At 47.9% G+C, this 23,560-nt stretch overlaps 1 protein-coding gene across 1 annotated transcript in view; it reads right to left on the reverse strand.

The window, feature by feature from the left end:
• The window catches only part of TG (thyroglobulin), a 188,198-nt gene that overhangs the window by 122,232 nt on the left and 42,406 nt on the right, over positions 1 to 23,560 (reverse strand). Inside the window, exons 17-24 of the mRNA XM_048508584.1 lie at positions 20,753 to 20,974; positions 16,218 to 16,367; positions 14,106 to 14,276; positions 7,289 to 7,411; positions 5,721 to 5,836; positions 3,354 to 3,462; positions 2,371 to 2,568; positions 504 to 671 (exon numbers count right to left, since the gene is read on the reverse strand). Of these exons, the coding sequence (XP_048364541.1) occupies positions 504 to 671; positions 2,371 to 2,568; positions 3,354 to 3,462; positions 5,721 to 5,836; positions 7,289 to 7,411; positions 14,106 to 14,276; positions 16,218 to 16,367; positions 20,753 to 20,974 (1,257 nt within the window). The remainder of the gene's footprint in view (positions 1 to 503; positions 672 to 2,370; positions 2,569 to 3,353; positions 3,463 to 5,720; positions 5,837 to 7,288; positions 7,412 to 14,105; positions 14,277 to 16,217; positions 16,368 to 20,752; positions 20,975 to 23,560) is intronic.

Here is a 23,560-nt window from a genome sequence, read left to right on the forward strand (position 1 = left end):
TTATCTAACTTTGGTGGGAACTGGTGGGGAGCCCGCAAAACAGGCTGTTCGAACGTTGGGAGGTCAGTTCCCGCATTGCTTGGGATCGACTTAGAATGCCAGCTCAATAAAGAACTTGAACAGTTACTTTTGGCCTGCACTTTACTGGTTCCTTACACAGGGTGTTTGTTGTGAGGGGGGAGGGGCAAGGAGATTGTAAGCCCCTTTGAGTCTCCTGCAGGAGAGAAAGGGGGGATATAAATCCAAACTCTTCTTCTTCTACTACTGATTACCTCAAATATTTCCCTCAGGGCTTGGGGAAGCCCCTTTCCTAAAAGATGCTGGTACTTGGTACTGGTGAGTACCACCATAAAAAGGCCTGTTCTAAACTTAAAAGGAAATGCGAAGTGCTTGCAGGGGGGCAGGGGGGGTCATTGAATTTTTCAAGGAATGGACAGATGCTACATAGGAATAGCAAACATAGAAGACAGTTGGCGCATCCTCCAGGAAACCACGGTACTTACTTTCGGTCAGCACCTGGCCTCCCAGACGGAATGAGTACTGCTTGCTCCCTTCAGCATAATTTTCTCTTTCGCACTGGTCTTCTGTCCCACGTGTTGCGGTTCCACCCCAGTCGTTCATGTTGCAGGTGAATACGTCAGGGTAACTCATAAGCCCACACAAGATACTACCTGGATAAAGTTGAGGAAAACATTACAGTTTTCTGGTTTTACAGAAATATTGCCATCTCTTCCCATACTTTCCAGCCCGCCAGTTAAGATCTGCCTCTCAATTCCTGCTCTCAATGCTTCCTCCTGGTGCCTTCAAAGGAACAGAAGGTAGCAACTAAAGACAGGGCATTTTTTACTGTGGCTCCTTGTCTTTAGAATACCCTCCCCCTAGAGGTTTGCCCGGCTCCAAGCTAAAACACATCTCTTTTTACCCAGACTTTTAATTTGAGCATCAATAGTCTACTCTTTCTTGTTTTGTTGTTGCTGAGATCTAACATTTTGTACTTTTTGTTGTTGCTGATATCTAACATTTTGTACTTTTAATGGCTTGTGTTTCTTTTTTTCCAATTTTTTTTATTGATTGAGTTTAATACATTGGATTACAATAGAAAACAACAGAAAAGTACAATAGAAATCAATGAAATTAAAATAGCTCCCCCAATTGGGGGTCTCATATTACATCATCTTAGATCATCTATGGAACTTCACATTCCTAATTCTAGAAGGAAAGTATAATGAAACATTATTAAAGGACTGGTTAAATAAGCGCACGTTGGGTGGATAAATTCTACCACCCGTTGCTGTTAATGTAAGGTAAAGTTTCCCCTTCAGTCGTGTTCGACCCTGGGGTACCACTGCAAGCAGTGTTTTCACAGGCAAGCTGTTTTTGTGGGGTAGTTTACCATTGCTTTCCCTGTTTATTCTTTACTCCCTAGCCCAGGGGTAGGGAACCTGCGGCTCTCCAGATGTTCAGGAACTACAATTCCCATCAGCCCCTACCAGCATGGCCAATTGGCCATGCTGACAGAGGCTGATGGGAATTGTAGTTCCTGAACATCTGGAGAGCCGCAGGTTCCCTACCCCTGCCCTAGCCAGAGGTGGGATCCAGCAGGTTCTCACAAGTTCCCGAGAGTAGGTTACTAATTATTTGCTTGTGCCGAGAGGGGGTTACTAATTGGTGATTTTGCCACGTGGTTTTTGCCTTAGTTACGCCCCTCCTCTCAGCAGTAGCGCGCAGAACTTGAAGCAGTCTAGCAGGAGGTGCACCGGCGTGCATGGCAGCCTGCGCCTGCGTGCATTCGTTTCCCACCCAAGGACTGGCGCAGCGGCTGCGTCCTTGTCACAGCCCCGTCCAGGAATGCCCCACCCTCAGAATGCCTGCCCATGCCCCCGTTATGCCCCGCCCAGCCCCATTGGCGCTATGCCACAGTTTGAATCCCACCACCATGGGAACCTGTTACTAAAATTTTGGGATCCCACCACTGCCCCTACCTATGTGCTATATTAATGTAATAACATGTAAATCTCTCTCTCTATCGGGCTATATTATAATTCACACAAAAAATAGTTCTAATGGTTTCCATGTTTCTTCTTTCTTCATGGTATTCTCTGTCTGCATTGATAATGGCTTGTGTTTCAAAGTGCAGTTTCTAAAAGAAAGATGCCTCGAGCAGGACTCTGAAGAGGCAGCGTAAAACATTCTAATATTCAAAATAAATATCCTGACAAACTGTCCTTTGGCAACCACAGAAAACTTGCAGTGGTATCAAGAAGAGCGATTATATCTCCTCTCATTTTTTAAAAAACAAAAACAAAACAAAATGTTCCCATCAAGTGGGATCGACTTTCTGTTCTGCATCTGTGGTCTGAACGCGGTTACCTCCATCCAGAATGACCCGGCTCAAGATGAAGCCGTCACAGCAGGCATCTTGGCTGCAAACTTGGCGGCAGAAGAGATGAACATCTGTCAAAGATGTCCCAGCTGCCGACAGAACCAGAGTCCTGTACACGCCAGAAACAACATCCTGGAAATCAGTCCTCTCAAAGGTCTTGGCTCCAGCTATTGTGAATTCTTGCCCTGGGAAAGAGAGAGGGAAATTGCATGCCAAAAGGAGTCCAGCAAAACATTATGGACAGGCCGAAAAAGCAGCTGCCAGGTGGCTCCTTTAAATCTCTTGAAAGTGATTGACCTTTAACCTGGATATGCTTACTTTAGTGACAGTCTTGGACCTGCACACAAGGCTATCCGATTGCACATATGGGAGGGCAGCAAAACAAATTTGCTGGAGAAAGCTAGGCAGTTTATGTGTGTGCTTATCACAGTCTCTGGAAGTATAACTAACACCAACAGGTGAGTAAATTGGTTGCACCTGGGGGATCACCACTGTGTGTCTGGAGAACCTAGTACCATGTTGGTGAACCTTTGGCACTCCAGATGTTATGGACTACAATTTCCATCAGCCAATTGGCCATGCTGGTAGGGGCTGATGGGAATTGTAGTCCATAACATCTGGAGTGCCAAAGGTTCACCAACACTGACCTAGTATCTGGGGTGAGAACTCTTTTCTTATCTAAAAGGGGCTTGGACAGATTTATGGAGGAGAAGACGATTTATGGCTACCAATCTTGATCCTCCTTGATCTGAGATTGCAAATGCCTTAACAGACCAGGTGCTCAGGAGCAGCAGCAGCAGAAGGCCATTGCTTTCACCTCCTGCACGTGAGCTCCCAAAGGCACCTGGTGGGCCACTGCGAGTAGCAGAGAGCTGGACTAGATGGACTCTGGTCTGATCCAGCTGGCTTGTTCTTATGTTCTTATCTGTCCCACATATAGCATACTAATTACTTCCTCCCATGGACATACCTTTTTTCAAGTAGACCTTGACTGGGTTTTGATCCCGGCTTCTTACTTTAATCAGGCAGCTGAGATGCGCAATTCTCACGGCGGCAGAGTTGTCAAAAACACCTTCAGCCTAAAACCAACGTATTTCCAGGTTATGCGTGCACCATTTTAATTCATGCCAAGAAACTAAACACCACCCATTGGATTTCCATCCCTTCATAGAGTATGAGCAAAGTTTGGTCAACCCACACGTAATATTTATGGCTGACGCCATGGCACTCCTTAACAGACCCCTTGAGATCCAGGGCAGGTGCAGTGGTTATAGTGTTGAACTCAGACCCGGAATACTAAGGTTCAAATCCCCATTCTGCCATGGAAGCTTGCAGTCACACTTTCATCCTAACCACCTCACAGGGTTGTTGTTTAGATAAAAATGAGCAGAGAAGAATGATGGAAGCCATTTTGAATCCCCCATAGGGGAGATAGGCAGGATGTAAAGACTATAAACAGCAGCATATATAAACAGTGACCCCGCCAAGATCTTCATCAGGTCGGAACTCTGTTGTCTGGGGATCAGTTGTGATTCCAGGAGATCCCCACCCCCATCTCTAGGTTGGCAACCCTACCCGGAATCAAAATTCCTCTGCAATACCATCTGAAGGTTCCAAGGGATAGTCATCTCAGAGATCATCTTTTCAGGGACCGTCTCTCCTGTACGTTCTCCAGAGAGAACTTAGATCTGGAAACAACAACTTCCTGGTGATCCCTGGTCTCACAGAGGCCCGGTTAGCCTCAACCAGGGCCAGGGTTTTTTTGGTCCTGGCCCCGGCCTGGTTGAACACTCTGCCAAGTGAGCTCAGAGCCCTGCAGGATCTTCCACCAGGCTTATGGCTGAGGCAGCCACAGCCCCACCTGGTGTCCCCTTTCATAGAATCATAGAGTTGGAAGAGACCTCAAAGGCCCATCAAGTTCAAGCCTCCTGCCATGTAGGAACACACAATCAAAGCACTTTCCCCTTACCCTTATTCCCCACTTTCCCTTTCGTTCCCACTTTTCACCCCTTACCTTCTGTCTCTCCCTTTTCCTTTGCTCCCCGCTGCTTGTTTTCTGGTTGTCTGTCCTCTATTGGGATATTAATAAACATTCCCACCCTTATAGGGTCATTTTACTGCTTCATGGATCAAAAATTGATTGATTGGGTTATTGGATATATTTTTTATTTTTAAGGTATTTATTTATCCGTATTTTGTAAGTATGATGTTAGCCTCCTGTTGGGATTTGCAAGTGTCTGTCACAATTCAGACATAAAGGCAGTGGTGGGATCCAAAAATTTTAGTAACAGGTTCCCATGGTGGTGGGATTCAAACAGTGGCGTAGCGCCAATGGGATTGGGTGGGGCACAATGGGGGCATGGCCGGGCATTCTGAGGGCGGGGCATTCCTGGGCGGGGCTGTGGCAAGGACGCAGCTGCTGTGCCGGTCCTTGGGTGGGAAACGAATGCATGCAGGCACAGGCTGCCATGCACGCCAGTGCACCTCCTGCTAGACTGCTTCAAGTTCTGCGCGCTACTGCTGAGGAGCGGAGGAGGGATGTAACTAAGGCAAAATCACGTGGCAAAATCACCAATTAGTAACCCCCTCTCGGCACACACAAATAATTAGTAATCTACTCTCGGGAACCTATGAGAACCTGCTGGATCCCACCTCTGCATAAACGGGTTAACTATGTGCATGCTAATTAGTTACTGAGGTCAGAGTTTTATGACCAGTTCATTGATTAAGCTATTGGTCAACTAACCCCCAGCCTTGCTTATGTGAGACAAGTCACTGTAGTCAGAGGTTATAAAGTTAAGTACGTTTCTTTATCTCACACTCACACACTCTCACACACAATGTTGAGATCACCTTAAGAGGGGAATCTCTGCCTTGCTAGATAGGCACCATGTAGGAGCACATGGTCCTAAGCAATGTAACCAAGTTAGTGCTAGAATAGAAAGTTGTTCTTTATTTTCTTCCAGGTAAACCCTTCCCTTATTAGTAAGTAAACTCTTTTATATAATAACAGCAACTGTCTCATGGTCTCTTATTCTGCACTATGCTAAATATCAAGTCTATTAATCCAACACCTCCCCAAGCCTGGAATGGGAGGGGCAGCCTATTAAGTCTAATAAATGGAATGGAATGGAAAGTTGGCCATTTGCATTTAGTAGGACTACCTTCAGGCCAAATAATTACTTTGTGGGCCACCAATCTCTAGTCCTCAGCCTGTCAGTTGGCCAGTCCCAATACAAGCCAATGGTACAGATGCCAACTTTCAAAAAGCCTCAAAGCAGCAGGTGCCCACTCAATCTTCACACCCCTGGCATATGAAGCCACAGTATTTGGTTACCAGTCCAGAAGTGGAGCAATTGTAATTGCTTTCGGCAGCGCTGTACAGCTCACACAGCGTTCCTGTCCCTGCAGCGGACAGCGCGACAAACCCACACGACTCATCCTTCTCGCACTCTGAAAATACAAAGGCATTCGCCAGACTTAGTATTTCATAACAGAAGCTGTGGTATAAGGCGGAGCACTACAAAAGAAAAGGAAAATCTCCAGGTGTTCACACTGACCAAATGCAGTTGGCCTTCAGAAGGATGGCAGGAAGCAATAACTGAAAAAGTATTATTCTAGCAAATGCAATTGGCGTCTATTTGCTTTTGGCTGATCAAAAGGAGAGTTGGCACTATTTTATGCAGTGGTGACGCTACAAGAGGACGGGGGGCGCACCGTGCACCGGGCGCACGCCTGGGTGGGCGTGGAAAATCGCCCCAGGCACCTCTCCCTTTCCCCCACCCCTTTCGCAGCGCCCCCGCAGCACCCCCTTTCCCCCTTCCCATACTTACCTTAGTTCCTTTCCGGGAACTTTTTCGGGCTGCAAAAGGCCTGTTCGCAATAAAAACAGCCTGAGGAACTACAGTTCCCAGGAGACCTTGGGGCTCACAAGGTCTCCTGGGAAGTACAGTTCCCATCAGGCTATTTTTACTGAGAACAGGCCTTTTGCAGTCTGAAAAAGTTCTCAAAAAGGAAAGGAACTAAGGTAAGTATGGGAAGGGGGGCGCCGCGGGGGGGGGCACCATGGGGGGTGGAAAATATAAAATGCACACCGGGCACAGTTTGGCCCAGCTACGCCTCTGATTTTATGGACCCAGATGCCATGGTCTTATCAGCTGCCTAACTAACAGACATCTGTACCCAACATAAACTGTTGTATCTACAACAGCAACCTGGAAACCAAGACTTCCCTGGTTTAAATCTCAAATACACTTCCTAGCTAGAGTTAAGCAAGCTGATTAGTTTTATTTGTTGTAACAAACCCTCATTCAAAAATGTCTTGTTCTAACATCAGATTAAGCAGCTGATTGGCTGTTGTTTTTGAGTGGCAGCTTGAATGAATGTCAGGGGGGCAGGTGGGAAAAATAAACTGTTTCTGCTCCCGTGGTTTTTGCATGGTAGCAGGCTCACCCTGGGATGTTTTAAAAGAATCGCCAAATTTGCAATTTTTGAAAATCTCGGGATGAGGGAAATATTGCAGAGCAAACTAGCTTTCGGACCAGAAACCATGCGAACTTCTGGGCCGAGATATTTCCCTTGCTCAACCCAGGATATTTGGACCGTGCAGAAACAGCCTAAGATTAGTTCGGAACCGAATTAGAAGGGGGGACAGCTTGATTCTGATTTGGGGGGGTATATGACCTTTGATTCTCGAAAGCTTACACCCAAAAAATCTTGCTTGTCTCTCAGAGCTACTGGACTCAAATCTGTTCTGCTGGAAACCGACAGGGCTACCCTCTGACACTAACTTCGCAGAAAGAGGAATTCACCCACCATATTCTGGAAAGAAGAGCCAGCATTCATCTGCATCCCAATTCCACCACCCCGTTTTTCACAAAGAGGAAATGCAAAGCCACTCCTTACCTGCAATGCACCGCCAAAGCACATCGCCGGGTTCTCCTTGGATGGTTTCAGACCGAACCGTCTCTGTCCCGTCTGCCGGGATAGAAAGCTTGGAGGCAGGGACTCTCTCGAAACGTCGGAGAACTGAAACCAAACAAAAGCAAATCCGGGACATGTCATACTCCATGCCCACGGCCAACTTAAACAGCCCTTCTCATAACGAAGAAAAGGCCTCGACCGTTCTATCATTTATGCCTCTCCGTACAGCCCACAAATCATGCTATCGTTGGTGGCAGAAAGTGTCACAGTGTCACAGGTGACCCCGTAAGATTTCCAAGGTAAGAGACATTCAAAGGTGGCTTTCCATTAGTGGCCTCCATGTCGTGACCCTGGCATTCCTTGGAGGTTTCCCATCTAAATACTAGCCAGAACCAACCCTGCTTAGCTTGTGTCCAACTTACATGGTAAGACCAAACAGTATCCTAGAAATTATTTCTGTGCATAGCCAAAAACAGAAGACAGAAATCAGTACAGGAAAAGACCCTGAGGCTCATTCCACACACGCAAAATAATGCACTTTCAAACTGCTTTCAATGCTCTTTGAAGCTGTGCGGTATAGTAAAATTCACGTGCAAACAGTTGTGAAAGTGGTTTGAAAACTCGTTATTTTGCATGTGTGGAAGGGGCCTGAGTTTTTCTGCATTTGTTTCACCAGTGACAGCAAACAAAATGGAGTTGTAGATCCAATGAAAGTTATGCCAGCTAAAAAGGAAACTGCCAGGAATATGGGACCTTTCATGGGTGAAATTTTACTGATCGGTTTTGAGCAAATGTCCCCTTCTTCCAGCTCCTCATATTCCTCCTCCATCTCAAAATCTTTTTCCTCTACAGCAAGGGTCTGCAACCTGCGGCTCTCCAGATGTGCATGGACTACAAATCCCATCAGCCCCAATTGGCCATGCTGGCAGGGGCTGATGGGAATTGTACATCTGGAGAGCCTCAGGTTGCAGACACCTGCTCTACAGCTTCCTGTCTTAATGTTGTCAAGTCTGACTTGGAAAATTCCTGGATTTTGGGGGGGTCGAACCTGGAGAGGATGGAATTTGGGGAGGGGGAAAAACTTAATAGGGATGTGATACCATAGACTTTGCCATTTCTGAATATTGTGTAATTTTCGGAATGGAACCCTCTTTTGCTGATATCTTATTATCTCTCCCTTCTGGGGCATATAAAGTCCTTGCTGAAGTTGTTATATACATAAACAGAGTTAAGGCCACCCAGTTAGTTCATTGCACAAGCAAGATTGGCTTGTGCCTTAGCTACTGTGATAAATATTACTTTATTAGAGGAAATACCGATAAGTGTCAACTAACAGCAGGTCACATTGCCAGAAATACTTCAGAGGATAGCCACGTAGGTCAGTTCAATTCATGTCCAGTACCATCTAGAAGAGGAGGAGGAGGAGGAGGAGGAGGAGGAGGAGGAGGAGGAGGAGGAGGAGGAGGAGGAGAAGGAGAAGGAGAAGGAGAAGGAGAAGGAGAAGGAGAAGGAGAAGGAGAAGGAGAAGGAGAAGGAGAAGGAGAAGGAGAAGGAGAAGGAGAAGGAGAAGGAGAAGGAGAAGGAGAAGGAGAAGGAGAAGAAGAAGAGGAGGAGGAGGAGGAGGAGGAGTTTGGATTTATATCCCCCCCTTTCTCTCCTGTAGGAGACTCAAAATGCTTACAATCTCCTTGCCCTTCTCCCCTCACAACAAACACCCTGTGAGGTGGGTGGGGCTGAAAGAGCTCAGAAGAACTGTGACTAGCCCAAATATCAGCCCCAATATCAGCACCAAAATTTCAGGGTATCATCTGGAGATGATGGCACCCCCCACGTTTGGTGCAGTTTGGTTCAAGGGGTCCAAAGTTATGGACCCTCAAAGGGTATAACCCCATCTCCTTTAGCCAAAGCATGGGGATGGGAGCTTGGCACTTTGGAGTGGGGTCCATAACTTTGGACCCCCTGAACCAAACTGCACCAAACTGGGGGGGTACCATAAAGACAGTTTCCAGATGGTACCCTGAAATTTTGGTGCCGATACATCCAAAAATGTGCCCCCTGCAGGAACATCCCAGAAATTTGCCCAAGAATCTTTGTTCTTCATTGAGTTTTCTGTATTGGTGTCAATGGGGGTTGCAGACTGGGGGGGGGGATGTTTCTGAAGGCACAGTCTCAAAACTTTCAGGGTCTCATCAGGAGACTTCCCTGATGATACCCCCCAGGTTTGGTGCAGTTTGGTTTGGGGGGGGGAGAGTTATGGACCCTCAAAACTGCAGCCCCCATCTCCTATTAGCTCCCATTGGAAACAATGGGGGATGGGGCACCCCCTTTGGGAGTCCATAACTTTGGACTCCTTGAACCAAACTTCACCAAACTTGGGGAGTAGCATAAGGACAGTCTCCTGATGATATGCTGAAATTTTGGTGCTGATATGTCTAAAAATGCACCCCCTGCAGGCACCAATGTCACGTGGTGGAGTGGCCGCCCATGGGGGGGGGCATCCAACTCAGGTTTTGCCCAGGGCTACAGTTTGCCCAGGGCTGCCTTGTTACGCCCCTGGTGGAATCTCTTTTCCTTCCCCTTTCACCCATTACTCCTGGTCCTAGTCTCTGGAGCAGAAGAAAACAAACTTGCTCCCTCACCAACATGATATGCCTTCAAATATCTAAACATGACTATCATGTCACCTCATAACCTTCTCTTCACCAAACTAAACATACCCAGCTCCCTAAGTCTCTCCTCGTAGAGATGCTACCTTACTTTGTTAGCATAAGACTATTGAAATCATCCTGCATGCAGAAGACCCTGCAGAAATGCTAAGCATTACAATTATTCTGTCTGACAAAGCAGGATTTTTGCCTATGAAATTTTAAACCCTAATAAACGTGCAAATCATAAAGGGCCTTCGCACTCTGCTGTGTTTGCTACTGGAGTTCTTCTGGAATCCATCTCTTTTTACAGCCTCTTCTAAATCAATGCCAGATATCATACTAGGAATGTACAGAGTTCAGGAGAGCAGCAGTTTCTAGTTTGGTCTGAAAGGGTAAGAAAGACCAAGTAAAATTGCTTCTTTTTTTATAAAGCAACTTCCACAGTACTTTTCTTATCTCAAAGATTCCCCATCTACGCCGCCCTTTTATGCAGGCCTGATTAAACATTACCAAATGCAATGTTAAACGGTCGCAACTTGCACTTGTCTTATGAAGAAAGCACTTGCTCGTGCCCCGAGAATCAACCAGAAACAGTTACACATGTTGTGCAATACTGTGAGAATCTGAATCGGATAAGATCTATAGATATCAAACCGCATCTCGACCGGCCTTCTCCATTTTTGGATAAAGAGACGTTTCGCCACCTTTTGTCAGATAACCAGCCAAAAAAAAAATATGGAATGTGGCCAAGTTTTTAGCCTTGAAAATTTCCAGGATAAAGTCAAATAACAGCCCAAACCTTGTTGTTATAGTCCCTTAATTTTAAAAGCAGTAGAGCAATTTTTTTACATCCATAACTATTTTATATTTTAATTGAAGTTGAAGTAATTGTTTTTATCCTAAACACTTTTTTTAAATCTTATAGATGTACCGGTAAATACCGTATATACTTGAGTATAAGAGCCGAATATAAGACAAGGGGGGCTTTTTCAGCATTAAAAATGTGCTGAAAAAGTTGACTTATACACGAGTATATACGGTAATTCATTGACCTTTTATGCTATTAAACATTATGGGAATTGAATTGAAAAAAAATAAAGCAACTTCGACTGATTCACAAATGCCTCTGGCCTTTCTGTTCTCTGTTTCCTTATCTTAAAACAAAATGTAATGTGCTCGAAAGCTGGGGATTAGAACTTGTGAAGTTCCCACAGTGTTTGTCGAGGTATGATTTCTATATCATTACAGCCCACTCTAATATACCGGCATGGAGCTGGCGTGGTGTAGTGGTTAAGAGCAGCAGACTCTAATTTGGAGGACTGGGTTCGAATCCCCTGTCCTCCACTTGAGCCTGATGGGTGACTATGGGCCAGTCACAGTTCTCTCTTAACTCTCTCAGTCCTACCTACCCCAAAAGGTGTCTGTTGCAGGTAGAGGCAAAGGGAAGGCAGTTGTAAGCCACTTTGAGACTCCTTAAAGGTAGTGAAAAGCGAGCTATACAACCCAACTTGTCTTCTTTTATCAGCAACTCAAAGTTGCCGGCCTGTGGTTAGAGTGCTGGATCCAGGAGATCCAGGTCCAGATCCCCAGGTCCAGATCCCCAGATCCCCATTAGGCTAACTGGGCCACAGGAATGCACTCAGCGTGAGTTACCTCACAGGGCTGGTGTGAAGATAAAATGAGGAAGGGGAAAATATCATTGAGCCCCGAGCTGTTTAGGTATACCATATAGAGTTTGCCCTCCAAAGCAGTAATTTTCTCTCAGGGGCAAATCCTCTGTACTCTGGAGATCAGTTGTGATTCCAGGAGATCTCCATGCTCTGCCTGGAAGTTGGCAACCCTTGGCAGGACTGTTGCCATGACTGGAAGACACCTGTCCTCCTGCAAGAGGCCAAGATTAAGAAGAAAGGGGGATACATGTTATAGTTGGTGATTCCCATCAGGAATGGGGCGTCACAAGTGGTGTGGGCATGCTAGGGTTGCCAGCTCTGGGTTGGGAATTACCTGAAGATTTTGGGGGTGGAGCCTATGAAGGGTGGAGTTTGGGGAGGGGACGGACCTCAGGAGGGTGTAATACTATAGCAGTGATGGCGAACCTTTGGCACTCCAGATGTTATGGACTACAATTTCCATCAGCCCCTGCCAGCACGGCCAATTGACCATGCTGGCAGGGGGCTGATGGGAATTGTAGTCCATGACATCTGGAGTGCCAAAGGTTCACCACCACGGTACTATAGAGTTCACCACCCAAAGCAGCCATTTCCCCCAAGGGAACTGGAGATCAGTTGCACTCCTGGGAGATCTCCAGCCGCCCCCTGGAGGTTGGCAACTCTCAGCCATGCCTTGCACCCATCTCCATGGGTTCAGTGAAGAGATGTTTCCCAGATTTAGGAACTCTGGTGACAGAACCCCCACTCAGTTGCTTGACCACACTGTCTGTTTGGCAAGCCCTTTGCAACGATGCGCCTCCGGTCTTGGTCCTCTAATCCAGGAAATCTCACATAGCTGTACGTTATTTCCATTTGCGTCATGCATCACAACTTGCCAGCAAAGTCCGCTTGCCCTAGAAACATCAGCACGAAACCAGAACATTTGGGAGATCAACTTTAAAACCAGATATTTGTCCTTGCCAAGCAAAACAGGTCCCGTGCTAATCAGAAGCAAATGTTGACGTGGCGGTCAGAACTGCAGCGGCAGGTGCTTTTGATCAGTGTGTCATTTCACCTCAAGAAGAAGAAGAAGAAGGAGGAGGAGGAGGAGGACGAGGATGAGGACGAGGACGAGGACGAGAACAAGAAGAACAAGAACAAGAACAAGAACAAGAACAAGAACAAAAAGAACAAGAAGAACAAGAAGAACAAGAAGAACAAGAAGAAGAGGAGGACGAGGAGGAGGAGGACGAGAACGAGGACGAGAACAAGAACGAGAAGAACAAGAACAAGAACAAAAAGAACAAGAAGAACAAGAAGAGGAGGAGGAGGAGGTTTGACCCCCTTTCTCTCCTATAAGGAGACTCAACGGGGCTGACAATCTTCTTTCCCTTCCCCCCAACAAACACCCTGTGAGGTGGGTGGGGCTGAGAGAGCTCCAAAGAGATGTGACTAGCCCAAGGTCACCCAGCTGGCATGTGTTGCAGTGCACAAGCTAATCTAGTTCACCAGATAAGCCTCCACAGCTCAGGCGGCAGAGCGGGGAATCAAACCTGGTTCACCAGATTAGAGTGCACCTGCTCTTAACCACTACGCCACTGCTGCAGGGATGTGCCAGGAAAGGGCACTAGGATGTGCCAGTAGTGAGAAAGCAAAATGGCCCCCTGACTCTGGGTGAGCCAGAAGGGAGCTGGCTGAAAGGAAGGTTATTCGCCATCAACATCCTTCATAATGGAGCAGTCTCAAGTCTCACAGAGTTTAAGAATTTTATTGTCTTTTATCGTGTTGGAACCAGCCCTGCAAGTGGTACGGGGAGGGCACACTTACTCTGCATGCAGAAGGTAACAAGTTCAATAGTTCCCCAGTGTTAACAGCTGAAAGCTAGCAGCAATGGCAGCTCAAGGGGGTACCACCGAAGATGATTTGGGGAAGGTATAATGCCATAGAGTTCAATGCATATAATGCCAGAGGGTTCACCTTCCAAAGCAGCCATTTTTCCCAGGTGAACTGATATCTGTCACCTGATGATCAGTTGTAACTGTAGGAGATCTCCAGAATGGCAACCTTATCTACATCACGGGTTCCCAACACGGCACCTGCCAACACTTTTCCTGGTGGGGCACCAAGTGTTTCTAGAAAGTGGGCAGGGTTAGGAGGGACTTTTGCTCATAGGGTTTCTGATTGGCTGTGGAGTTTAAAAGGCATTCTGTTAATAGGCCTCCTGTGGCAGCCATTTTGTGACTGGCTCCATTTTGTAATTGGCTCCACCTACTGCAACAGCCATTTTGTGACTGGCTCCACGTACTGCAACAGCCATTTTGTGACTGAGCCCACCACACTATGTCAGAAGCCAAAAAGTGCCCGCAGGTTGAAAAAAAAAATGGGGATTTACTGCTCTACAAGCTCCGGATTTTGAGTACATAAGAGCTGCCTAACTTAAAAGATATGTCTCATTGTGATTAGCTTCACCTGTGTGAAAGGTGGTCACAGGGGCTCACTCACCTAGGCACTGGGAGACTGTAAGCTGTCCATCTGTTTCGGTCCACTCCAGTATCTTTCCAAGCCTATCAACACAGAATGACTTGTTGGTAGCAGGGTCTTCAAAGTAAGGTGTATACTGGCCATTCTTATCACACTGCAAGCCTCGCTCATCCGTCTGGCAGGCAGTCACACCTGTTGCAGGAGGGAGGAAGAGTCAGAAAAAAAGATCTCTGTTGCTCTTGAGTCTCAGACATGAGATATGGCTGGTACAGTTTGTTCCGGCTTGAGCTGGGATTTCGGTCACTTGCTTCACAATGAGTATCTCACTGTATGATTCGTATTGACCCTCGCCCTGCGCATGCTTCTTGATTTCCGCAGGGAACAGCCTGCAGTGGGTAATGGTCCATTGAGGCCTAAACAGGGATTAAGGCAGAGGTGAGATCCAGCAGGTTCTCACCAGTTCCCGAGAGTGGGTTACTAATTATTTGTGTGTGCCAAGAGGAGGTTACTAATGGGGTCCGCTTTTCCACCTGCACGCCCTCGCCTCCCCGAGAGGCATCCTGCCTTTGAACATGAAGGTTCCATATAGCAATTGTGACTAATAATGTAACTCCCTGAACTGGGTTAATCCCTTTCAGGTACTGCAATTCACGGATTCTCAGCCTTTCGTACCTTTTATCTCACCAGTCTCTATCAAAGAACCTGTGTGTTTCACCATTGCTGTGTTCAGATTTGTGAGTTGGGGAATTTTCTATAATGTGATGATTTAGAAATGACCTGGTGCAAAAAAACATTTGGGGGTCGTGGTGGGGTGGCTGCCCATGGGGGGGCATCCAACTCAGGTTTTGCCCAGGGCTCAGGTTTGCCTAGGTACGCCTCCCCCCTTTGCTGAGGGGGGGCTGGTGAGGGAACCTGTTACTAAAATTTTTGGATCCCACCACTGGATTAAGGCTTCTTCTCATGATATAAGAATTGTAAATAATGTTGTGTTTGTACTATAGCATGCATTAATTCGTATTGTTGAAGGCTTTCACGGTCAGAATCAACTGACTTTTGTGGGTTTTCCAGGCCATGGCAACACAGTCCGGAAAACTTACAGTAGTCAATACACTGACAGCTTTAGTTTGGCAAATTCCTGGAGGTTTGGAGTGGTGCTTCAGGAATATGGAGTTTGGGAAAAAGAGGAAGATCAGTGGGGAAGTGATGTCACTCAAGACCTTCTCATACACTCTATGGCCGTGGTGGTGAACCTATGGCACTCCAGATGTTCATGGACTACAATTCCCATCAGCCCCTGCCAGAATGGCCAACTGATGGAAATTGTAGTCTGTGAACATCTGGAGTGCCATAGGTTTGCCACCACTGCTCTATGGTATACTATAGAGACTGTCCTTCAAAGTTGCCTTTTACCTCAGAGAACTGATCTCTGTGCTCTGGAAATAAGGTGTAATGCCAGGATAACTCCAGGTTCCACCAACAGTATCCTTTAAGAATGGTCCTTTATGGTCGTTTAAGAATTGTCACATAAACTGTCCCCCTGTTGGTTTCTCTTAGCTTGTAGATAACAGTCCCACAAGTATCTGATGCAATGGGAAATAATCAAACGGCCTTTCCCCACTCTCCCCTATCCCCCCTATGCCATGCTCTGCTCTCGGCGCGCGGCATCCCTGGCGCGCGCCCTGGCGTCCCCACGACCCCGCACTCTGCGCGAGGTCATCAAAAGGCGCCCTTTGCAAGAGCGCCAGGGATGCCGCGCACTGAGGGGGCACGACAGCGGCAGCGGCGGGGCGGCTGCGCTGTCACCGCTCCTCTCATGGGGAGTGCCGGGGGACCCAGCGCTACTCTCCTCAAGTAGCGCAGGGCTTAAGGTAAGTGGGGAAAGGCCCTAAAAATGCTTGTGGGTGAAAGGCACAACTCCAGTTTCTTAACATCATAAAATCATAGAGCTGGAAGAGACCAGAAGGACCATCAAGGCCAACTCCCTGCCACGCAGGAAAAAAACCAATCAAAACACTCCCAACGTATGTTCATCCAGCCTCTGTTTATACTTTTGAAGGACGTTTTCATCCACTATTCTAGCACGGTTATGCACTCCTAATATGGGACAGGAAATCAGTTTTGCAGATCCCTTACAGTGTTCGGCTTTAAAAGCACCAGTGGAGATGGTTGTTTTCCCTGAAGGACATGCATAGCAGAAGTGGCTTCCAGCCTGCTCTTGATAGAATCCGGAGGGACACGGAACGCAGTGGTCATTCTGGAAATAGAAGCCTGAAGGACAGACAACTGCAAAACAGGGAAAAGCTTTGGTTACCACTATGCAATTCAAGAGTAGCACTACATTCATTTCCATGCAAAAGAGAATATCACCAAGAACATAAGCTGTGTCTTTCTATCACCCGTGGCTCAAAACCCTAATGTGCTCAAGGTTCTGTTTTAACCAGGGTATCCCCACTTGAAAGATGGACTGAAATCACGGTTACTGAGCAGTTCCTTGGAATCTAATAAAAGCAATAAGTAACGAAGAAGCAATAACACGTTTTTATTCAAACACTCATCACACGCTTCTTCACACAACATGTGATTGGTGTTTGGAATACGGTGCCACAGGAGGTGGTGCTGGCCACTAACCTGGATAGCTTTAAAAGGGGCATGGACAAGTTTATGGAGGAGAAGTCGATCTATGGCAGTGGTAGGGAACCTGCGGCTCTCCAGATGTTCAGGAACTACAATTCCCATCAGCCCCTACCAGCATGGCCAATGCTGACAGAGGCTGATGGGAATTGTAGTTCCTGAACATCTGGAGAGCCGCAGGTTCCCTACCCCTGATCTATGGCTACCGATCTTGATCCTCCTTGATCTCAGATAGCAAATGCCTTAGCAGACCAGGTGCTCGGGAGCAGCAGCAGCAGCAGAAGGCCATTGCTTTCACATCCTGCCTGTGAGCTCCCAAAGGCACCTGGTGGGCCACTGCGAGTAGCAGAATGCTGGACTAGATGGACTCTGGTCTGATCCAGCAGGCTCGTTCTTATGTTCTTATGTTCTTATCATTCCTGATGATGCTGACACAGAAAATTAAACTGGGTACATTATGCTTTTTAGCAAAACTCTGGAAACTGAGTTGCCCTTGAGAATGCCTTGAGTGGCAAAGGATCACCAGGGTTGGGTGTCCGGAGATATCCCTGAATTAAACCTGATCTCCATACCACAGAGTTCAGTTCCCCTGAAGAAAATGACTCATGTAGAGGGCAGTAGTGTAGCTTCCGTAGGGCTAGGTGGGGATAGGTGCCCCAGGCGACCGTTGTGGGGCGCCCCCCACACCTCTCCTCATCCCCTCTTGCCCCACTCCGCCAGGCCCAGCAGAGCCCGCTGATAAGTCAGCCTCACCTGGGCAGGCCTGGTGGAGGCCGCTAACTGGCCCTGTCCCTGCCTGGCCCCGTCATATGAACATAAGAACGAGCCTGCTGGATCAGACCAGAGTCCATCTAGTCCAGCTCTCTGCTACTCGCAGTGGCCCACCAGGTGCCTTTGGGAGCTCACCTGCAGGATGTGAAAGCAAGGGCCTTCTGCGGCTGCTGCTCCCGAGCACCTGATCTGCTAAGGCATTTGCAATCTCAGATCAAGGAGGTTAAAGATTGGTAGCCATAAATCGACTTCTCCTCCATAAATCTGCCCAAGCCCCTTTTAAAGCTATCCAGGTGAGTGGCCATCACCACCTCCCGTGGCAGCATATTCCAAACACCAATCGCATGTTGCGTGAAGAAGTGTTTCCTTTTATGAGTCCTAATTCTTCCCCCCAGCATTTTCAATGGATGCCCCCTGGTTCTAGTATTGTGAGAAAGAGAGAAAAAATTCTCTCTGTCCTGCCAGGATCAGCAAAGGCAACTGTGCGCACTGCCCGGCCCCACCAGCTAAGGTAAGTGGGGCATGGGGGTCCCCGGAAAACTCAGAGTCTGCCCCGGGCTCCATTTTCCCTCGCTACACCGCTGGTGGAGGGTGAACTCTATGGCATTATACTTCACTGAGATCCTTGACCGGACCTTTCCAAGCCTTCCCCCTCCCACGGAGGATTTTCCCAACCCAGAGTTGGTAACTAACTACAAGAGACTCCCTAAAGCACAGGTGTCAAACTCGCAGCCCTCCAGATGTTATGGACTACAGTTCCCATCATCCCAGCATGATGCTGGCAGGGGATGGTGGGAACTGTAGTCCATAACATCTGGAGGGCTGTGAGTTTGACACCTATGTCCTAAAGGAACTAGTTATTTAGAGAGGAGAAGAAGAAGAGTTTGGATTTATATCCCCCCCTTTCTCTCCTGCAGGAGACTCAAAGGGGGTTACAACCTCCTTGCCCTTCCCCCCTTATAACAAACACCCCGTAAGGTAGGTGGGGCTGAGGGAGCTCCGAGAAGCTGTGACTAGCCCAAGGTCACCCAGCTGGCGTGTGTGGGAGTGCACAGGCTAATCTGAATTCCCCAGATAAGCCTCCACAGCTGAGGCAGCAGAGCGGGGAATCAAGCCCGGTTCCTCCAGATTAGATACACGAGCTCTTAACCTCCTACGCTGCTGCTCCTTAGGAGAGCAATAGGCTGTCCTTCACAGTAGGTCTTTAAAGAGAGGCTGTATAATGATCTATCGGGGATGCTGTCATTTCAGATTCTGCATTAATAGGGGACCGAAAGCCTATAAAGATCCTTTCACCTCTAAGAGCATCTCCTCTACTTACAAATTCCCTTTGTCGAAACCACGAACCAGATCTGTTTTTATTTTGACATCTGAAAACATACTGCGGCTCCACAATTCCTTTTATATGTTAATGTGACAGGGCCCAAATGCCCCTGTAAAAACAAGCTGCAGGTCTTTTGCAGATGTCGGGGATCAAAGGTCCTACCTGGCAGTGCATCCACATGTTCTGAAAGGATTCCGTGCTGGCAAAACCTTTGGGACTGAATGTCCCTCAAGCCCCAGGGATGCCAAGAATCCCAGAAGAGCAGCACGGCCTGAAGATCTTATCTCCAAGCGATTCACTCGTACTCAATCAAACATGCCTAGCCTCTTTAGAACCTATTCTTTGTCTCCTGGGTCAGTCACTCTTTTCAATCCATCACCGTATCAGCCTCTCTCATGGACTGCTGGTGTCCCAGGCACACGGGCTTTGTTCTGCAACAGAGGCGTGGGGGCAGAGGTGGGATCCAGCAGGTTCTCACAGGTTCCCGAGAGTAGGCTACTAATTATTTGTGTGTGCCGAGAGGGGGTTACTATTTGGTGATTTTGCCACGTGATTTTTGCCTTAGTTACGCCCCTCCTCCGCTCCTCAGCAGTAGCGCGCAGAACTTGAAGCAACCTAGCAGGAGGTGCACCGGCGTGCGTGGCAGCCTGCACCTGCGTGCATTCGTTTCCCGTCCAAGGACTGGCCTTGCCGCAGCCCCGCCCAGCAATGCCCCACCCCCAGAATGCCCGGCCATGCCCCCGTCGTGCCCCGCCCACCCTCATTGGCACTACGCCACTGTTTGAATCCCATCACCATGGGAACCTGTTACTAAAATTTTTGGATCCCACCACTGCGGGGAGGGATGGCACCCAGGGCAAACCCTGCTCCACCAGCCTGGCAGGGCAGGGCTGAGGGGAGGGGTGCAGGGCCGATTCTCCGCCCCCCCACATGACCAGCTGGCGTGCGCTCGGGGACATGTGACCCCAAATGTTGCCTCTGCTCTGCAATATCATAAATTATAGAAAACGTGGCCCTTCTGCAGCCACCATGAATAGCTGGCAAAGATTTCGAAGTGGTGAAGAAGAGAGGGCTAGTTTTACAGTAGGGTGTCTGGAGAGTCAAACGATATTAAGTGTCCGGATAGACACCTGGGCCTAATTGGCTGTTAGGACTTTTTAGCAAGAGTTCTGTGGAAATGAGTTCATCAGAAGTCTGAGGGCCTTTCCCCACTTACCTTAAGCCCCGTGCTGCTTGAGGAGAGTAGCGAGGGGTCCCCCAGCATTCCCCATGACAGGGGCGGCGACAGCGCAGCCGCCCCGATGCTGCCGCTGTCGAGCCCCCTCAGCGCGCAGCATCCCAGGTGCTCTTCTTAAGGGTGCCTTTTGATGACGTAGGGACGCCCGGGCGCACCTGGGATGCCACGCGCTGAGATCAGCGTGCGGCATGGGGGGGGGGGAAGAAAGTGGGGAAAGGCCCTGAGACAATGTAAGTCTCCATAGCAGTCTTGACATCTAGCTGACCACCCCTGCCTGTTTGCCGAATCACTGCCTGCCTATCTTGCTTCCCTGCCTGGTTACCTGTACTGAGAAACGAGAGCAATGTCCAACAGAAAGCTGCCTGCCATTTTGGTCTCGGTTGCCTCCGAAAATGGTATAGATTTGTTTGAGGGCTCTTTTGGAGCCGCAAGCATTCTTTGGCCCGTCTCCGTCTCAGTGCTTAGAACCAGAACTTGATCTGGAGAAAGGAGATTTACAAAAGGACCTGAATTCCACCACTTCCTCCCTGACATTTGCACTCCAAGAAAATAATATATGGCGGCAGTCATAAATATATGGTGGCAGCCAAGGCCAACACCTTGAAAAAGACTCTTTAGAAACACCCTTGTTTATTTCCTTAACTTCTCTTTTCCTAGCAACTAAGAAATTCAGTAAAGGGAGAAAGCCGACTGGATGACACGTACCACACCCTTGGGCATCTGGGGCTGTTCCTTCTACAGTCGAAGCCTTTTGAAACCCACTCTTGCATCCAAGGTGAACTCTGGCCGATACGTTGAAATCCACATCTCTGAGGAGCCTAACGGAAGTGTCCGCTTGGAAGGGCTTGGCGTCCAAATGGAAGGCAAGGCCGCCATTCCTGATGAGCGTTTCAAAGCGTCCAAGGAGATCGCCAACCATAGCTTCTTCTAGAATGAAATTGGACAGAGCAGAGCATTGAAGGGGTCAGGGGAGATTCGAGCTTGGTAGACTGATGAGCCACAAGAAGGTTGCTCTGCTTTTATAACAATGTCCTAGCTCCCATGGGAGAGATGGACACAGTGCATGTTAAATGGCAACCATACTCATGAACTTCTAATTTAGCTGGAGCACAGGAGCTTAGGTGTCCACCTGCAATGGCTAAGCCAGAGGTGGGATCCAGCAGGTTCTCACCAGTTCCTGAGAGTGGGTTACTAACTGTTTGTGTGTGCCGAGAGGGGGTTACTAATGGGGTCCGCTTTTCCATCGCCACGCCCTCGCCTCCCCGAGAGGCATCCTGCCTTTGAACGTGAAGGTTCCATATAGCAATTGTGACTAATAATGTAACTCCCTGAACTGGGTTAATCCCTTTCAGGTACTGCAATTCATGGATTCTCAGCCTTTCGTACCTTTTTTCTCATCAGTCTCCATCAAAGAACCTGTGTGTTTCACCATTGCTGTGTTCAGATTTGTGAGTTGGGGCATTTTCTATAATGTGATGATGATTTAGAAATGACCTGGTGCAAAAAAAATTTTTTGGGGTCGTGGTGGGGTGGCTGCCCATGGGGCGGCATCCAACTCAGGTTTTGCCCAGGGCTCAGGTTTGCCTAGGTACGCCTCTGCCCCCTTTGCTGAGGGGGGGCTGGTGAGGGAACCTGTTACTAAAATTTTTGGATCCCACCACTGGGCTAAGCCTTACTGGTTCCTTCCAATGGAAGCAGATTGACATGTAATTAATTTTTTGCCAACATGGATGCGCAACCTCATTTGGAATAAATGGGGTGGCCCATAGAAGAAAACAACCCACCCACTCATTTGAGTGCACCTAGTGTCAAATGGCTCAGGCAGTTGAGATCATGTACAATACATTACAAAATCTTCCATTAGGCATAAATTGATCATACATAAAAAATATAACTCATAGGCAGGGCCGTAGCGAGGGGGAATTGTGCCTGGGGAATGTGTGTGCCCTGCGTCCCTACTACGCCCCCACACTAGCAAGCGCCTGGTGCAAGACGCCCCCCCCCATCCCCTGGGTGCTACACCACTGCTCATAGGACCAGAACCTGTAACAAAAACTGAGCAACCTTCTCCAGCACAAGACGATCCTCACTATTCAAGAGTTGCACGATAGTTTGGCTTAAAGGGCCGTTCGTCTTGGATAAGAGACAGCAGCCACCTCTAAGCAGACAATATTGAAAATGCTTGGGGGAAGAATTAGGACTAATAAAAGGAAACACTTCTTCACGCAACGTGTGATTGGTGTTTGGAATATGCTGCCACAGGAGGTGGTGATGGCCACTAACCTGGATAGCTTTAAAAGGGGCTTGGACAGATTTATGGAGGAGAAGTCGATCTATGGCTACCAATCTTGATCCTCCTTGATCTGAGATTGCAAATGCCTTAGCAGACCAGGTGATTGGGAGCAGCAGCAGCAGCAGAAGGCCATTGCTTTCACATCCTGCATGTGAGCTCCCAAAGGCACCTGGTGGGCCACTGCGAGTAGCAGAGAGCTGGACTAGATGGACTCTGGTCTGATCCAGCTGGCTTGTTCTTCTGTTCTTATGTTCTTAATATTTTGGACAAATAAATAGAATATGCTCAAGAGTTTCCACAGAGATCTGGCAGTTTGTACAACCTCTATCTGGGGGAGGCATATTACAGAAGCATCCCTGTTGCAGATCTGATGGCAAAGCGTTGCATCTGGCCCTCGTGATGACCCACCTTTGGGCTCAGTTAGATGGTACTTGAGATCATGTATCTCTACCTGCCTATAACATGCAAATTGCTGGCTGATTCCGCATGGGCCAAAAACAGCAGTGTGAAAACGGTGTAAAAGGGTTTATACTGTTTTCACACCGTTTTCACACTGCTCTTTTTGGCCCGTGCGGAATCAGCCGCTGGTTCCTGAAGCCTCAATTTGTATCAGGAACTTGAAGGGAAGGGGAGCCCATGCTAACCATTCCATTTCTGCTCACTTTTGCTGTTCGAAACTTACCACACCCTCCATCTGTAGCCTGTGAAAAGTGAAAAGATACACTTTAAGGGATCAATCCTGCCTCTTTGAAAGTGCTAGCAATAAAGCAGGGCCCCCCACGTCTGAATATAATACGGAGTAGATGTGCCAATGTAAACATAACCAGATTGCCAATGCGGGAAACGGTAGCCGCTCCACCCAGAAGCGGCTGCTGGAGACGTTTAACTCCATTGCTCATTAGGCAAAGCAGGCTGGTGGACAGAGAGTCTTGGAAACACCAAATCAGAAAAAAAGGAACGCCTGTAAATTCGCAGGGAACAGAATTACGAAGCGACTGAATGAGCCTGTAACCTAATCCAGAGATTAAACAGCAGCTCTCATACAAAGGAAAAATAAACACAGGATTAATTTTCAGCCTCTGCTCCTTTATAGCGGGTGGACGGTCTGTGGAAGAAACTTCCCTAGCTTGTGCGAGGAGATCAGAATGAAGTGAGAATTGGGGGAAAGTGTAGAAAAGAACACGAAGAAGAAGAAGAAGAAGAAGAAGAAGAAGAAGAAG

Source organism: Sphaerodactylus townsendi, linkage group LG09 (assembly GCF_021028975.2).
Source record: "Sphaerodactylus townsendi isolate TG3544 linkage group LG09, MPM_Stown_v2.3, whole genome shotgun sequence".
NCBI classification, from domain to species: domain Eukaryota; kingdom Metazoa; phylum Chordata; class Lepidosauria; order Squamata; family Sphaerodactylidae; genus Sphaerodactylus; species Sphaerodactylus townsendi.